The 16,113-nt window shown below is 39.9% G+C and overlaps 1 protein-coding gene across 19 annotated transcripts in view; it reads right to left on the reverse strand.

Annotated features, from left to right (window-relative positions):
* atp11b (ATPase phospholipid transporting 11B) overlaps nt 1-16,113 on the reverse strand; it is a 108,698-nt gene that overhangs the window by 51,090 nt on the left and 41,495 nt on the right. For all 19 annotated transcript variants that reach the window (XR_012397959.1, XR_012397958.1, XM_073937650.1 and 16 more), the window contains 12 exons: nt 12,891-13,019; nt 10,526-10,629; nt 10,364-10,411; nt 10,171-10,235; nt 8,743-8,824; nt 8,467-8,617; nt 6,564-6,761; nt 4,112-4,270; nt 3,481-3,656; nt 2,712-2,780; nt 937-1,010; nt 438-541 (listed from right to left, as the gene is read on the reverse strand). Coding sequence is in view for 17 of the 19 variants with exons in the window: in XM_073937650.1 (XP_073793751.1) it covers nt 438-541; nt 937-1,010; nt 2,712-2,780; nt 3,481-3,656; nt 4,112-4,270; nt 6,564-6,761; nt 8,467-8,617; nt 8,743-8,824; nt 10,171-10,235; nt 10,364-10,411; nt 10,526-10,629; nt 12,891-13,019 (1,359 nt within the window). In the remaining 2 variants the exon portion in view is untranslated. The remainder of the gene's footprint in view (nt 1-437; nt 542-936; nt 1,011-2,711; nt 2,781-3,480; nt 3,657-4,111; nt 4,271-6,563; nt 6,762-8,466; nt 8,618-8,742; nt 8,825-10,170; nt 10,236-10,363; nt 10,412-10,525; nt 10,630-12,890; nt 13,020-16,113) is intronic.

The following is a 16,113-nucleotide window of genomic DNA, read 5'->3' on the forward strand; positions in this document are numbered from 1 at the left end:
TCTGACAGGCGGATGAAAGGATTACCAGAAACACATGTGAAGCACAATATTATGAATCCACCCCTGGGCTGTTAACATTACTCAAGATATTTTTAGTGTATTTAATTATTAACCAGCTGAACAGCGGGATGGGTTGCAGTTAAAGTTGAATCCTTCAAGATTTAATGTACTACAAAACAATGCTGGTTTCCACACAATTCCTTCATGTTGCCCCAACACAAATCGATTAATTAACGTAAATATTGTTACAAATGTAAGTAGATTGAACTTAAAACAATTAAGTAGTCCCAAAAACTCTCAACTTATTTGAAATAAGAAGTTTGAAAAGGCAGCAAAGGTCATTTTTTGACTGTGTTTCTCTATTCCACCATCAGTTTCTAAGCAATGGCAAGCCTCGGGACCTAAAATAACTCTCTAGAATGATCTAGAAGGCTCACCAGAGCGAACTCGTCCACGTGGACTCTGGTTTTGTCGATCTCACCGCTCTTGGTGTAGGGCAGGATGGCGGATTCGGCTCCTTTAGTGAACAGCACCTTCTGACCTGAGGTGAGACAGCGGGTCATTAGCAAACTCGACAGACAGACAGACAGACAGACACAGACACAGACACAGACACAGACACAGACACAGACACAGACACACACACACACACACACACACACACACACACACACACACACACACACACACACACACACACACACACACACACACACACTCTAGATCAGGGGTCACCAATCTCGGTCCTGGAGGGCCGGTGTCCCTGCAGGGTTTAGCTCCAACTTGCCTCAACACACCTGCCTGGATGTTTCAAGTATACCTAGTAAGACCTTGATTAGCTTGTTCAGGTGTGTTTGATTAGGGTTAGAGCTCAAATCTGCAGGACATCGGCCCTCCAGGAACAAGTTTGGTGACCACTGCTCTAGATGCACTTGCCTGAAGGCGTCTGCAGGATCACACTCATTCTTCTGCGGTTTGCGTCAAACTCTAGAACGTGGAGCAGTTTGTACCTGTGTGTGAAAGCACAGCGGGTTAACTGGGTCTTCTCATGCACCTGCCAAAGCGAAGGCAATTTTGGGCTTGTTATTAAGTGCTTTTGTTGTGTGTTTGTTTGCACATTCCTTTCATCTACAGCTCTCTACTCTGACGCTGTGCACACAGATGGTTTCAGCATTTTCAAAGGCTGTCATTTAGGAATTAGACACCAGTGGCATTTTCTACAACTTCCATTTTAAATCCTGCTTTCAGATCTGGGTTTCCACTCCTTGCAAACTGTTAAATGCACTGCCTTTTCACTGAAACGCTTAATTTCAATACCTGCCACTTTATTAGGTACACCTTACTAGTATCGGGTTGAACTGCCTTAATCCTTCATGACGTGGATTCAACAAGGTACTGGAAATATTCCTCAGAGATTTTGCTCCATATTGACATGATAGCATCACGCAGTTGCTGCAGATTTGTCGGCTGCACATGCATGATGTGAATCACCCGTTCAACCACATCTCAAACGTGCTCTATTGAATTGAGGTCTGGGGGCTGTGGAGGCCATTTGAGTACAGTGAACTCACTGTCATGTTCAAGACACCAGTCTGAGATGATTCACGCTTTATGACATGGTGCTTCATCCTGCTGGAAGTAGCCATCAGAAGATGGAGACACTGTGCTCATAAAGGGATGGACATGGTCAGCAGCAATACTCAGGTAGACTGTGGCGTTGACATGATGCTCAACTGGTACTAATGAGCCCAAAGTGTGCCAAGAAAATCTCCCCCCACACATTACACCACCACCACCAGCCTGAACGGTTGATACAAGGCAGGATGATCCATGCTTTCATAATGTGGACGCCAAATTCTGACCCAACCATCCAAATGTGTCAGCAGAAATGGAGACTCATCAGAGCAGGCGACATTTCTCCAATCTTCTATTGTCCAGTTTTGGTGAGCCTGTGTGAATTGTAGCCTCAGTTTCCTGTTCTTAGCTGACAGGAGCGGCACCCAGTGTGGTCTTCTGCTGCTGTAGCCCATCTCCCTCAAGGTTGGACGTGTTGTGTGTTCAGAGATGCTCTTCTGCAGACCTCGGTTGTAACGAGTGCTTATTTGAGTTACTGTTGCCTTTCTATCAGCTGGAACCAGTCTGGCCATTCTCCTCTGACCTCTGGCATCAACAAGGCATTTGCACTCACAGAACTGCCGCTCACTGGATATTTCCTCTTTGTCAGACCATTCTCTGTAAACCCTAGAGATGGGTGTGCGTGAAAATCCCAGTAGATCAGCAGTTTCTGAAACACTCAGACCAGCCCTTCTGGCACCAACAACTATGCCACGTTCAAAGTCCCCTTTCTTCCCCATTCTGATGTTTGATTTGAGCTGCAGCAGAGCATCTTGACCATTGAGTTGCTGCCATGTGATTGGCTGACTGGACATTTGCGTTAACAAACAGTTGTTTATTATTAGGTGTAACTAATAAAGTGGCCAGTACATAAATTAGCAAAAATACTAGAAAACTTATAATGCAATGTTTGCAAATATTATTTTCATTGATCGCCTGGGGATGTATAGTAAAAAGAAAGCAGTAAATAATATATATATATATATATATATATATATTTAACCAATTCACTTTTAGTATCTTGTCTTACACTGTGAAAGGATAATATGAATCATAATTAGTGATCTAAAATGAATCAGATAAAGAGTGGGGCGTACTTCTCTGCTTTTCCAAACTTTTTAATCTCCATGATTTCTCCATGGCTTCCCATAAACGTGACTCCCATCCTGTATGCAAAAACACAATTTCAAAAGACCGTTCACTCAATAAATGTGTTATTCAGACATGAACATTGGAGGAAATAAGTTTTGAACACGTCACCAAGTTTCTCAGAAAACATATTTCTAAAGGTGCTGTTGACTTGAAATTTCCCAGATGTTGGTAACAACCAAATAAATCCATAAATGCAAAGGAAACAATTTTAAGTAGTTTACAAAGAAGTTATGCGTATTAAAATGAATTGACACAGAGAAAAAGAATTTAACACATGAAGAAAGGAAGGTGTAGAAAGACATGGAAAGCCCAGACAGCAGCTGAAATCTCTCAGTAGTTCTTCAGCAACCCTCTGCCCTTCCTCAGTGTAAATGAATATCAGCTGCTTCAGTCCAGCATCTACATTAGCAGGAGGATGTAGATGAACCCAGGGTGGACATTTCAGCAAGACGATGATCCAAAACACAGCCAAGCACACTCTCAGATGCTTTCAGAGAAAGAAAATCAAGCTGTAGAATGGCCCAGCCAATCACCTGACTCGAATCCAATACAAATAAAAGTGAAAAACTGTGACACCTGTGAAAAACTCACACCTGTGACATCAGAAATATTACTTCCAGGAAAAAACATGACGTGTTCAATACTGTTTTTCCCCGCTGTGGTTCAATAAATAATAATAATCTGATGGAGGAGATATGTGGAGATGTGCGAGACCTCTTGGTGGCCTCCACGAGAGCTTTCTCATCAGGAGACGAGGCGTAATACTCCATCTGCGCAGAGAAGCCGTTAGCGTGAGAGAAGGGGTCCGCCGCTGCGTCAGGATGATCATAACTGATCTGCACCGTATGACACAGAGACACTGCTTTCAGGAACAGCTCCTCTTCACGGCTCTGAAACACACACACACACACACACACACACACACACACACACACAGAGAGAGGGAGCATCATGTGAAATAACAGTGTCACCGAGTGATGTAAAACTGGTCTTCTCAAGGTTTTGCTCTCTGTAAACACTGTAATGTCTGTCATTCATCACAGCTCCTGCTTTAAACCACTCATTCTGCAATACTTCAACATTTCCTGCACAGAATAAACCACATTTTTGCTTCAATTTCTCATCACAGTAATATAAAACGAGCTTTTATATAACAACAAACAGTAATAGCTCCTGCTTTAATACATTCTGCACAAAAAACAACAATACTTCTGCATTTAAAAGCAGAATGAACCCTGCTTTTGCTTTAATTTCTCTTCACAGTAATGTCAGATGAGCTGTTTTAATGACAAACAGTGATAACTCAGTGTTTACAGTGAAAATGAACATGAAACATGTCCCTCACCAGACAAGGCAGGGATCCGTCAGGTGTGTCTTCTGTCAGTCCTTCAGGAACCAGCTTCCCGTTGATCTCCTGGTATTTGACCCCATTGATGGAGCACTCCCGAAACTGCATCTCGTTCTCCGTCAGGGTCCCCGTTTTGTCAGTGAAGACGTACTCCACCTGTGGGCGCAGCATTAGCATCATTTACTAATGGCAGGCATCCTTTTCCATAGACCATGAGTTCAAGTTCACACGCGCCAGTTTTCTTACACCTCTTCCAAAGTCTAAATGGATCAACAACTGTTTTGACGTCACCACATACTTCTACCTCCTATACCTCTCTTAATGTTTTAGTTAAGTCACTGACAACCCCAAGTCATAGACAACCCCAACCCAAATTACTGATAGCCCCAACCCAAAAATCACTGATAGTCCCACCCTAAAGTACTGATAACCCCACCCCAAATTACTGATAGTCCCACCCAAAAAATCACTTATAGTCCCACCCTAAAGTACTGATAACCCCGCCCCAAATTACTGATAGTCCCACCCAAAAAATCACTGATAGGCACACCCCAAAAATTACTGATAGTCCCAATCTGAAGCACTGATAACCGCACTGAAACTCACTGAGAGTCCCACCCAAAAAAAAAATCACTGATAGTTCCACCCTAAAGAACTAATAACCCCGCCCCAAAATTACTGACATTCCCACCCCAAAAATCACTGATAGTCCCACCCCAAAGAACTGATAACCCACCCCAAGTCACCGATAGTCCCACCCCAAAAATCACTGATAGTCCCACCCCAAAGCACTGATAACCCCGCCCCAAATTACTGACAGTCCAACCCCAAAAATCACTGATAGTCCCACCTCAAAGAACCAATAACCCCTCCCCAAATTACTGACAGTCCCACCCCAAAAATCATTGATAGTCCCACCCCAAAGCACTGATAACCCCGCCCCAAATTTCTGACAGTCCCACCCCAAATTACTGATAGTCCCACCACCAAAGAACTAATAACCCACCCCAAATCACCGATAGTCCCACCCCCAAAAATCACTGATAGTCCCACCCCAAAGAACTGATAACCACGCCCCAAAAATCACTGCTAGTTCCACCCTAAAGCACTAATAACCCCGCCCCAAAGCACTGATAACCCCGCCCCAAATTACTGACAGTCCCACCCCAAAAATCACTGATAGTTCCACCCTAAAGCACTGATAACCCCGCCCCAAATTACTGACAGTCCAACCCCAAAAATCACTGATAGTCCCAACCCAAAGCACTAATAATCCCACCCAAAATCACTGACAGTCCCACCCCAAAAATCACTGATAGTCCCACCCCAAAGCACTAATAATCCCACCCAAAATCACTGACAGTCCCACCCCAAAAATCACTGATAGTCCCACCCCAAAGCACTGATAACCCCACCCAAAATCACTGACAGTCCCACCCCAAAAATCACTGATAGTCCCACCCCAAAGCACTGATAACCCCGCCCCAAATTACTGACAGTCCCACCCCAAAAATCACTGATAGTTCCACCCTAAAGCACTGATAACCCCGCCCCAAATTACTGATAGTTCCACCCAAAAAATCCCTGATAGTCCCACCCTGACGCACTGATAACCCCACCCCAAATTACTGACAGTCCCACCACAAAAATCACTGACAGTTCCACCCTAAAGCACTGATAACCCCACCCCAAATTACTGACAGTCCCACCACAAAAATCACTGACAGTTCCACCCTAAAGCACTGATAACCCCACCCCAAATTACTGACAGTCCCACCCCAAAAATCACTGATAGTCCCACCCCAAAGCACTGATAACCCCGCCCCAAATCACCAATAGTCCCACCCCAAAAATCATCGATAGTCCCACCCCAAAATCACTGATAGTCCCACCCCAATTCACTAATAATCCCACTCCAAATTACTGATAGCCCACCCCAAAAATCACTGATAGTTCCAGCCTAAAGCACTGATAACCCCACCCCAAATTACAGATAGTGCCACCTCCCACCATGAAACACACTGATAACCCCGCCCCAAATTACTGATAGTCCCACCCTAAAGGACTGCTAGCCCTACCCTAAAACACTGATAGTGCCGCCCTACTATACACATATAAAACGCGAAGAGAGGCTTTTGATTTCATGACTACTTTAAATAATAGGTACAGATATACTGTAGATGTAAACAGACACTCTAGTATAGATATAAATACATGTAAATAGACTCCTGGGTTTTCATTTGATGCTAAATCAATATATATAATTATTACCATTATTATTTATTTAATTACTGTATTAACTCTTATTAATATATATCCATTTAGTAACAAATTAAGATATTTTCAAGCACTTGATTCAAAATCTAAGAACTTTTCAAACCTTAAAAACACTCAATTAAAACTGAAGCCGTTGTAGAACAGTCGTAAGAGCCCTGCTGAACACACACACCTGGCCCAGCTCTTCATTGAGGTCTGATGTGTTGACTTGAGCTTTCTGGTCACTTTCTTCATGGTACAGATCCAAGTCCCAGCCAATGAAGAAGGAGCCCAGAAACTTCTGCAGCTCCACAGTCACGTACAGCGAGATGGGGATAATGAAGTTGTACAACACCAGGAAAGCCAGAAAGTCAGAAATAAACTTCAAAATCTGTAAAGGGAAAAAAGAAAAAGGTGAAACCTAGAAACCTAGACTTGGGAGGCATCAAAGAGCCATAATACATACATGTGAACAAACAATTATCAGCATCTCAGTGAAAAACAAAGTCTTGAAATCAAAGCATTACAGTCAGTGTGAAAATGTATACTTCACTGACAAATCAGAATAGAAAGTGGGAATAAAAGCTGTCATCTTAGTAACAACTGGCAGAAATGTGCAGTATTATTGTCTATGATTAAAATAGAATTGCTTTTGAATGATGTGCGAGCTGATTTTATTATTAGAAGTATATTAGATAAAAACACATCTAAAAACACTGGCTGAAAGCTGATCAGAATGCAGCCAGAAGTTTTCATTTCCATACAGGTCTGTCTTTTTAATATTCACAAGTTACTTTATGGTTCAATAAAATCACTCAAGCAAGAGTGCTGCTCTCCTGAACATCTGGAAATATACTGAATTTATACAACAGCTCAATAATTGTTAATACAGAGTTACATTTTAGACACAATATCACCTATTTTCATCTGTTTTAGCCAAGCATTTGTGTAGGGTTGTTTAACACCAAATTAAACATGACTAATTGCATACAAAATATTTAGGTAAATATGCGGGTACTGTGGAAATTTATTATGTATTTATAAATACCCACACACATGTATATACATAAAAAAACATTTGCATATATATTAGTAGTTTCAAATAGCTGTTGCAAACTAAACGGAGCAGAAATAAACAAAATAGATCTGAACTAAACGAAACTTAACTGAAATAAGTGTAAATGATCTAAATAGATCTGAACTGAACTAAATAGATCTAAACTGAACTAAATGGATCTTAACTAAACTGAACTAAACTAAATGGAACTAAACTGAACTGAACTAAATGGATCTGAACTAAACTGAACTAAACTAAACTAAATGGAACTAAACTGAACTGAACTAAATGGATCTGAACTAAACTGAACTAAATGAAACTGAGCTAAATGAAACTAAACTGAACTAAATGGAACTAAAATTAACTAAATGTAAATGAACTAAATGTTACTAAACTGAACTAAATGGATCTGAACTGAACTAAATGAAACTGAACTTAACTAAATGAAACTGAACTGAACTAAATGGAACTGAACTGAACTAAACGGAACTAAACTGAACTAAACGGAACTAAACTGAACTAAACGGAACTAAACTGAACTAAACGGAACTAAACGGAACTAAACTGAACTAAATGAAACTGAACTGAACTAAACGGATCTGAACTGAACTAAATGAAACTGAACTGAACTAAATGGATCTGAACTGAACTTAATGAAACTGAACTAAACTAAGTTAAGCTGAATTGAACGAAATGAAATTGAACAAAATGTATCCGAACTACACTAAATGTATCTAAACTAAACTGAACTGAACCAAATGAAGCTCAACTGAACTACAAGGATCTGAACTAAACTAAACAGATCTGAATAAAACAAAAGTGAACTAAACTGATCTGAACTAAACTCAACAAATGGAACTGAACTAAATGGAACTAAACTAAACTAAACCATTCTGAACTAAACTAAGCTAAATAGATCTGAACTCAACAAAACAGATCTAAACTAAACAGATATTTATTATCTATCTCAGATACTATTATTTTATCAGTGTGCCTTTTAATTGAGAAACAATAACCATCATAAGCGCTTTCTAGTGACCTGGCTGCTGTTTCTCTCCTGATCGGTCTTCTGGTTGTAAAACGGTTCGTTCCACTTGTCCTCCGCCTGCCAGGCGTACTTTAAAATGGTGCTGAGGATGGCTTCAAACAGCAGGATGCCCAAGTAGATGATGAGAAATGTATTCATTGATCTGCACAGACAGAGAGAGAGAGAGAGAGAGCGAGAGAGAGAGAGAGCGATGATGTAGCCATAATGGAGCAGTAAAGAAACGCTGAGGGAATGTAAAGGTGGACAGTAAAATGAAGAAACACCTACTTCTCCACTGCAGAGCGCTTCTGAGATTTACACTTGTAGTTCAGAGCCATCTTGGACTCCATGCCCGTGTACACAGCCACACCTGCAGGATTATAGAACAGAAATACTGACTACACTGCTGCAAAACCATTCAAAATATCCGCATTGTTAGAAATAACAATAACTAGCGCTCTAGGCTAGTTTTGAAAAGTTGATGGAGCTGTAGGCTAGTTTTAAACAGTAGATTGTGCTCTAGGCTAGTTTTGAACAGCAGACGGCGCTCTAGGCCAGTTTTAAACAGGAGACGGTGCTCTAGGCTAGTTTTAAACAGCAGACAGTGCTCTAGGCTAGTTTTTAAACAGTACATGGTGCTCTAGGCTAGTTTTTAACAGCACATGGCACTCTAGGTGGTGCTATAGGCTAGTTTTTAACAGCACATGTCGCTTTAGGTTGGGCTATAGACTAGTTTTTAACAGCCAAGAGTGCTCTAGGCTCGTTTTTTAACAGCACATGGCGCTCTAGGTGGTGCTATAGGCTAGTTTTTAACAGCCAAGAGTGCTGTAGGCTAGTTTTTTAACAGCACATGGTGATCTAGGCTAGTTTTTAACAGCACATGGCGCTCTAGGTGGTGCTATAGGCTAGTTTTTAACAGCACACAGTGCTCTAGGATAGTTTTTTAACCGCACATGGTGATCTAGGCTAGTTTTTAACAGCACATGGCGCTCTAGGTGGTGCTATAGGCTAGTTTTTAACAGCACACAGTGCTCTAGGATAGTTTTTTAACCGCACATGGTGATCTAGGCTAGTTTCTAACAGCACATGGCGCTCTAGGCTAGTATTAAACTACAGACAGTGCTCTAGGCTAGTTTTTAGCGGCACATGCCGCTCTAGGAGGCGCTCTGGGCTAGTTTTAAACAGCAGACAGTGCTCTAGGCTCAAATGCTCATATACTCATATACTCATGAGGAAAAGTGCTTGCGTGTTCAGCTGACTATTACAAGCTGCTCTTATGACATGAGATTAATGTAAACACAGCTCACCATGAACACTTCTTTAAACCTTTCCTAACTCTAGTAATGGTTATTTTAGTTTTAAGCAGTCTGTGTAAAGAATTGGATACAAGCAGAGCAGTCTGTAAACCACACAGCTCCATCGCCTATTAAAAACTACTCAGAATCCAATATGAGAGAATACGATGAGTTTTGACAATCGGAAGAATCAATTTCCCAAATGTTTTTCACCAGAGCTCTAGTAACAAATACTAAAACATTCACCCATTCAACTGAAGAAGGGCTTTATAGATGGTGCAGGTTCACAATTTTGTTTAAAGATTACAAACACAAACTTATCAGTGTCGTAACAAGTTGTGAACTTGTGTTATGAGCGAAAATGCGTGCGATTTGGATTTCGTGTTGTGTTGTTCACAAGACAATGGTGTGGATGATGTACCAAATATTTCTTTGGTGTTTTTTAATCTTGCTCCTCGAAGCAGGAGGTTCTCTGGTCCTAATGGTCTGAAATGAGTAACACAAACATACAAAAAACACAAATAATAACCTAAATATGCATACAATAAACAAAAATAAAAACATACATCTACAAATGATTTTAATTCCTCTGATCGAGTAAACTAAAGCCTTACCTGACTATCTCCTCTCCATGCTGGGTTACTGTTATTCTCCCGACAAACCTGAGAGGGGAGAGAATGTGCTGCGTCAGGATAAAAGCCAAAGTGCCATAAAATCGAATGTGGATGCGCAGGATTGTAAAGCTCCGTGTTTCAGTGGTCAGCTGTGAAAGGTACCTGTATAAGTCTGCCTCTGGCTGCTGGCACTCCACCACCGCCTGCAGAGACTCCAGCCGCGACACAGACTGCGACACAGCTGTTTCCGGCACAGCATAGTGGGTCTAAACATCCGCACAGAGAAAACTTCCAGTGTCAAGACCAGGTTACATATTAGAACTACACAAACTGACGAAAGTCTTGTCGCCAGTCCAAGATTTAGGAGCAACATATATTAACTGGACTTCTGGTTGATCATTTGGTATCTGAAGTGCCTTATATGAAAGGCAAAGGCCTCTAGATGACGCTTATTTTACCACAATAAAATATGATCATGTCTTGATTATTAATGATTTCATTGGGACAGTAAGCTCTGACTCTGCTCAGACTAAATCACTGAACAGAAATAATGTCCAGTATAGATTATAAAGTCCTGCTGCAGTGGAGAAAGAATGAATATTGTGTCTGACTCCATCATGAGCTTGGAGGACTGCATCCATACATCTCTGACATGACTCTGACAAACCACTGATTAATAAAGTCATCTGGAACGGCAAAGAAAGCCTTCCTGCAGGACTCCCAGAGTTTATCAAGAGTCTTTGTGTTCATCTTTAATGCCTCCTCCTTCATCTTACCCCAGACATGCTCAATAATGTTCATGTCTGGTGACTGGGCTGGCCAATCCTGGAGCACCTTGACCTACTCTGCTTCCAGGGTTATAGTGGGTTATTTATTAAATATCTGTACTGTATATGACATGGGCCTGCTGGTCAGAACTTTCTGCAGTGGTTTACATGTGACATCGTTAAAGTAGACTTTTCAAAAAATAAAAATAAATATACAATATCCTACTAAATAATAATAATAATAACATAAAAAATAATAATAATACAATAATACTCATCATCATTATCATCATCAATAATATAATTTATATTATTATTGTTAAAGTAGTAAGGATTTTTCACCATCATTTATGAAATGATTATTGCTAAGAGTGTCATCCTAAAACTGTGGAAATCAGATTCTGTTCCTCAATTCAAGACATGGTTAACTTATCTCACTCAAATATTGCACATGGAAAGAGTCTTCTTGATCACCTGGACCAATATAATGCAGATTCTGAGCAGCAATGTAATGCTTAATATGCTCACTCCCCCTATTGACTGTCTTTCTGTATTTTCATAGAAACCGTTTATATGCCCTAATTGTTTTTTAATAATAACTTATTTTTTTATTTTATTTTATTTATTATTTTTATTTATTTTATTTATTTAAATTATTATTACCATTATTTTCTTTGGATTATCATGCTTATTCCTTATGATTGTTGTGTTGTTTGGTTATTATTGGACAATGTAAAACTAATAAAAACACTTGTTAAACAAAAAAGTAGTAAGGATTTTTTTCATTTCATAATAAATAATACATTTCATTTCTCAATTCATAGCCTCATTATTTATTTATATGATTTATATATGATATTAGAATGTGTTAGCTTTCGTAAGTGATACGTTTTATTTATTTATATGATTTATATATGATATTAGAATATGTGTTAGCTTTTGTAAGTGATATGTTTTAGAACACAATACGCAATGTTCAACTTCTCAATAATATTAGTAAAGAAACCCTATGTGCCATCTACATATATTTCAGTTAATATGGAAAGCGAATGCATGTTTTTACCAAAACTCACATTGGATTTTATTCTAAATGCGTGTTCGTGTAAAACAATATAATTTGCACAAAGAAATGATGGGTTTTTCTCTAAAGAAGTAGTTCCTCCACCCTGTTTAGAGCGCCATTATGGGCGTTACATGTTATAACTAACATAGTTCAAGCGATGGATCTGCGACGGGTTTTGGGAAACACTCGTCACTACATCGTCCTTTCCCTAAACGATGCATCGCACTATGATAGTTCAGCCGCGAGTTGCATTGTTGTTTGGGAAACGCACCCCTGATTGGTCAAAATCCTCTGCACTGATTAGTCGATCAATCAATTCTCTGATTGATCAAAGTATTACAGTGCATTTTCAGATTCAATTAAAGATGACACAAGGGCAAACATTTTCCTCTTGATGACATGATGAATTGTTCTCCACATCTAGAAACGTGAGCTAACAGAATCAACATGGTTAGTTTTGATGTCACGTGTACTTTAATCCAACTGTTTAAAAATCCCTGTTTAAGGCTCTGAAAAGCTGACGCTGCAATGAATATAATGAGAAAATGAAAATCTTCTTTGACCTTGGATGGTTATGCGGCTCTAGCGAGAGGCCTCCAAAACAAAATTATAAAGCATGAAAACAGCATAATAGGGGCACTTTAATCACTGCAAGTAATTCAGTGAGTGGCTTCAGTTCGAGAGCAGAGAAACAGACCTTCAGGTTGGTCTCTCCGTCAAGGCTGGCGGTGGTGATGTGGCACGTCCCCTCGGCCCGATCCGATGATAACAGCACCAGATCTGCGGGAAACGTCTCGTCTTTGGCTACTCTCACGATATCACCCACCTACAACAACAACAACAACAACACAGTATGACGCCAATCCACCAGCAGGGCTTCCTCAAATAAGGCTGCATTTGCACTGCATGTTTCAAAAGACACAATTCTGATTTCCTTCTCCCATGTGGCACAGATAAACAGAAAAAAATCTGATTACTCAAATCAGATTAAGGTCTTGTTCATATGTGTAAGTTTATCCAATAGGAGTCCTAGATGTGCCTTATGTCTGCTGTGTAAGCAGGTAGAGCGAATTTTCACCTGTACATGTAAGTCCCATATCATTAAAAATGGTAGCGAAAGATTTAAAGATAAGATCATCCAAACTCGACACACCGCTTGTTGTTAGTACACAGGGTTACAATGTAACCTGTTCACCTAATGTTTACGCTTGTACTATTTATAATATTTGCTAATAAATAACCTCCTCATTTGGAACATTTCGGAGTCTGCTACTGACTGTTTTTTCAGTCGTGGACCCACATGAGAGCCATCATGACTGAATGAATCAAATACTCTTGTTTTCCACTAAGGCAAGCCTGGGTGCTAAAATATAATTGGCTAAAGTGGCAGTGGGCGGGTTAAAGGGACCAAAACAAAGACAGACGTTCCAGCACGTTTTTTAACATAAACAAGAATGTTCACTGCGCACGTTTGTTAATTATCTGCAAACATATTGTGATGTTTTTATGCTTTAGTGGTAGGGAACCTATGGCTCTCAAAAAAAATGCGACTCTCCAGTAGGGCTGGGCGATTTTTCCGATTTTTTCAAATAATTCGAATTTACGTTTTCAGACTATTTAATTTTAAATCAAATCGAGAAATCGCGATTTTTAAAAAAAAACATATTTAGTACATTATAATGGCACCAATGCGCTTTGGTTCACTCTGTATGAAGCAGGAAGCACACCAGAAGCGCCTCTCGGCGACGCACCATGCAGCACCACGATTCAGGACGCAGGTCATATTTCAGCCGTGCCACAGAGCGCCATCTGATTAGTTTCATGTTAAATATCACGCGAATGTGCTCGTTTGGTGTGTGATAGTTTAAACTGTCATTTGCGCACCGTGTTGCGGCGCTTCTGGTGTGCGACCTGCTTGACTGCCTGTTAAAGCGTGAAGTCATGTAGGATTTTACTTGTTGCACGTCTGTGTGGATTGTCAAGACATTCCCTCATCAAGTCGATAAACTCGATCTCAACATGTATGAAGGACGTAAAAGCCTGCCATGTGAAAAACCGCGCCGATCTTTTGGTTTGAACACGAGCAGAGGTGAGGGCCTGTAGCAGTGAAAATGAAAGTAGCCACCCACATGACGTCATTTAGCGGACCTGGTTGAAAACCAGACAGATCAGGCAGCATAATACAGAGAGTGGAGCAAAGCGCATCAAATGATCGATATTTAAAAGGGGGAAAAAGAAAAAATAGATTAAATATATTATTTTATATTAGACACACATCTGGTGCTTGTATTTGCTCCTGCTACATGTCCACAACTTCACATATTGGGTTAAATTAGGCTTTACAGTGTCCATGTTCAGTCCTTTACTTCCACTGTATCTTTTTAAGAAAAAGCAGCAACATTACAACCTGACATTCAATCAGAAGACAAAGTCAAAGCCGAGCTGACAGCCAATCTTTCCTAGACTCAGCAAAACTTGCAAAAAATACCTCTGTATTCCTGCAACTGCAATATTTACACAAATATTTCTTATTCAAATCTTCAGCAACGCTATTTAACTTGTGAATTTGTTTTACATTTATTTACACCTTGACCGATTTTTGTATGACATGGCCATTAAAAATACAATGTTCCTTAACCAGATGATTTAAGTTAATTTTAATGAGAATGTTACTTCAGTCATGTTGTTGTAATGTTTTGAGAAGACTAGTAACACAAAAAAAAAAAAAACGAAATCAAAATCGTGTATCGGTCAAACTTTATAAAAAACCTAGTTTTTTTTTTTGCCAAATTGCCCAGCCCTACTCTCCAGCTATCTACCTTTAATATTATTTTACCGTTTAAAAAATTATGACCATCACTAAAAGTCAGTTTTCTATCAAAAATACAATTACAATCCCCTTTTTAATTGTAATTTTAACAGCACAATGAATAAGAACTCAGTTAACAATAAAAGGAGGTTTTGATTAATGTGCGTTTGTTGTGCTGTGGATAAACTTGAATTATCACACCAATAAAAATGTAATGTAATGTAATGTAATGTGTATTTATATAGCGCATTTATTGTGTATGGCCATATACCCAAAGCGCTTCACAATCATGAGAGGGGTCTCTTCACACCACAACCAGTGTGCAGCATCCACTTGGATGATGCGACGGCTGCCACAGGACAACGGCGCCAGTGCGCTCACCACACACCAGCTATTGGTATAGTGGAGGGACAGTGATAGAGCCAATTCGGTTGAAGGGGATGATTGGGAGGCCATGATCGTAAGGGCCGATAGAGGGACTTTGGCCAGGACACCGGGGTCACACCCCTGCTCTTTCACGAGAAGTGCCATGGCGCCCACTGACAGTGTAGTGTCCCCTTCACTTTTACTGGGGCATTAGGACTCACGCAGACCACAGGTTGAGCGCCCCCTGCTGGCCTCACTAACACCACTTCCAACAGCAACCTAGTGTTCCCTAGTGGTCTCCCATCCAGGTACTGACCAGGCTCAGCCCTGCTTAGCTTCAGTGAGTAACCGGTCTTGGGCTGCAGGGTGACATGGCTGTGGCAAACAACATAAGTTTCTATGGTAACTTAAATTCAAACAACAATCATGAGTGGTGATGGCATAATACTATAAATTGTTCTTTCTTCATTCACGGACTTGCTCAACATGTGATGCTGCTTTTTTTAATTTTTTTATATATTAAGGTTTTGTTTAAACCTGTATTATTTAGAGTAATATTATAAATAATAATATAATATTTGTAGTAATACTTTAATATATTTTAGTAATTTATAGTAATACAGTAGTAAATGCATTTTTAAAGAGATATATAAATCCAAATGGCTCTTTAAAATAATGCATTTGTCAAAAAAATTAGAAATGGCTCTTTATTGAAAAAAGGTTCCAGACTCCTGCTTTAGAAGAA

The sequence above is a fragment of the Danio rerio genome, chromosome 22 (genome assembly GCF_049306965.1).
Source record: "Danio rerio strain Tuebingen ecotype United States chromosome 22, GRCz12tu, whole genome shotgun sequence".
NCBI lineage: Eukaryota > Metazoa > Chordata > Actinopteri > Cypriniformes > Danionidae > Danio > Danio rerio.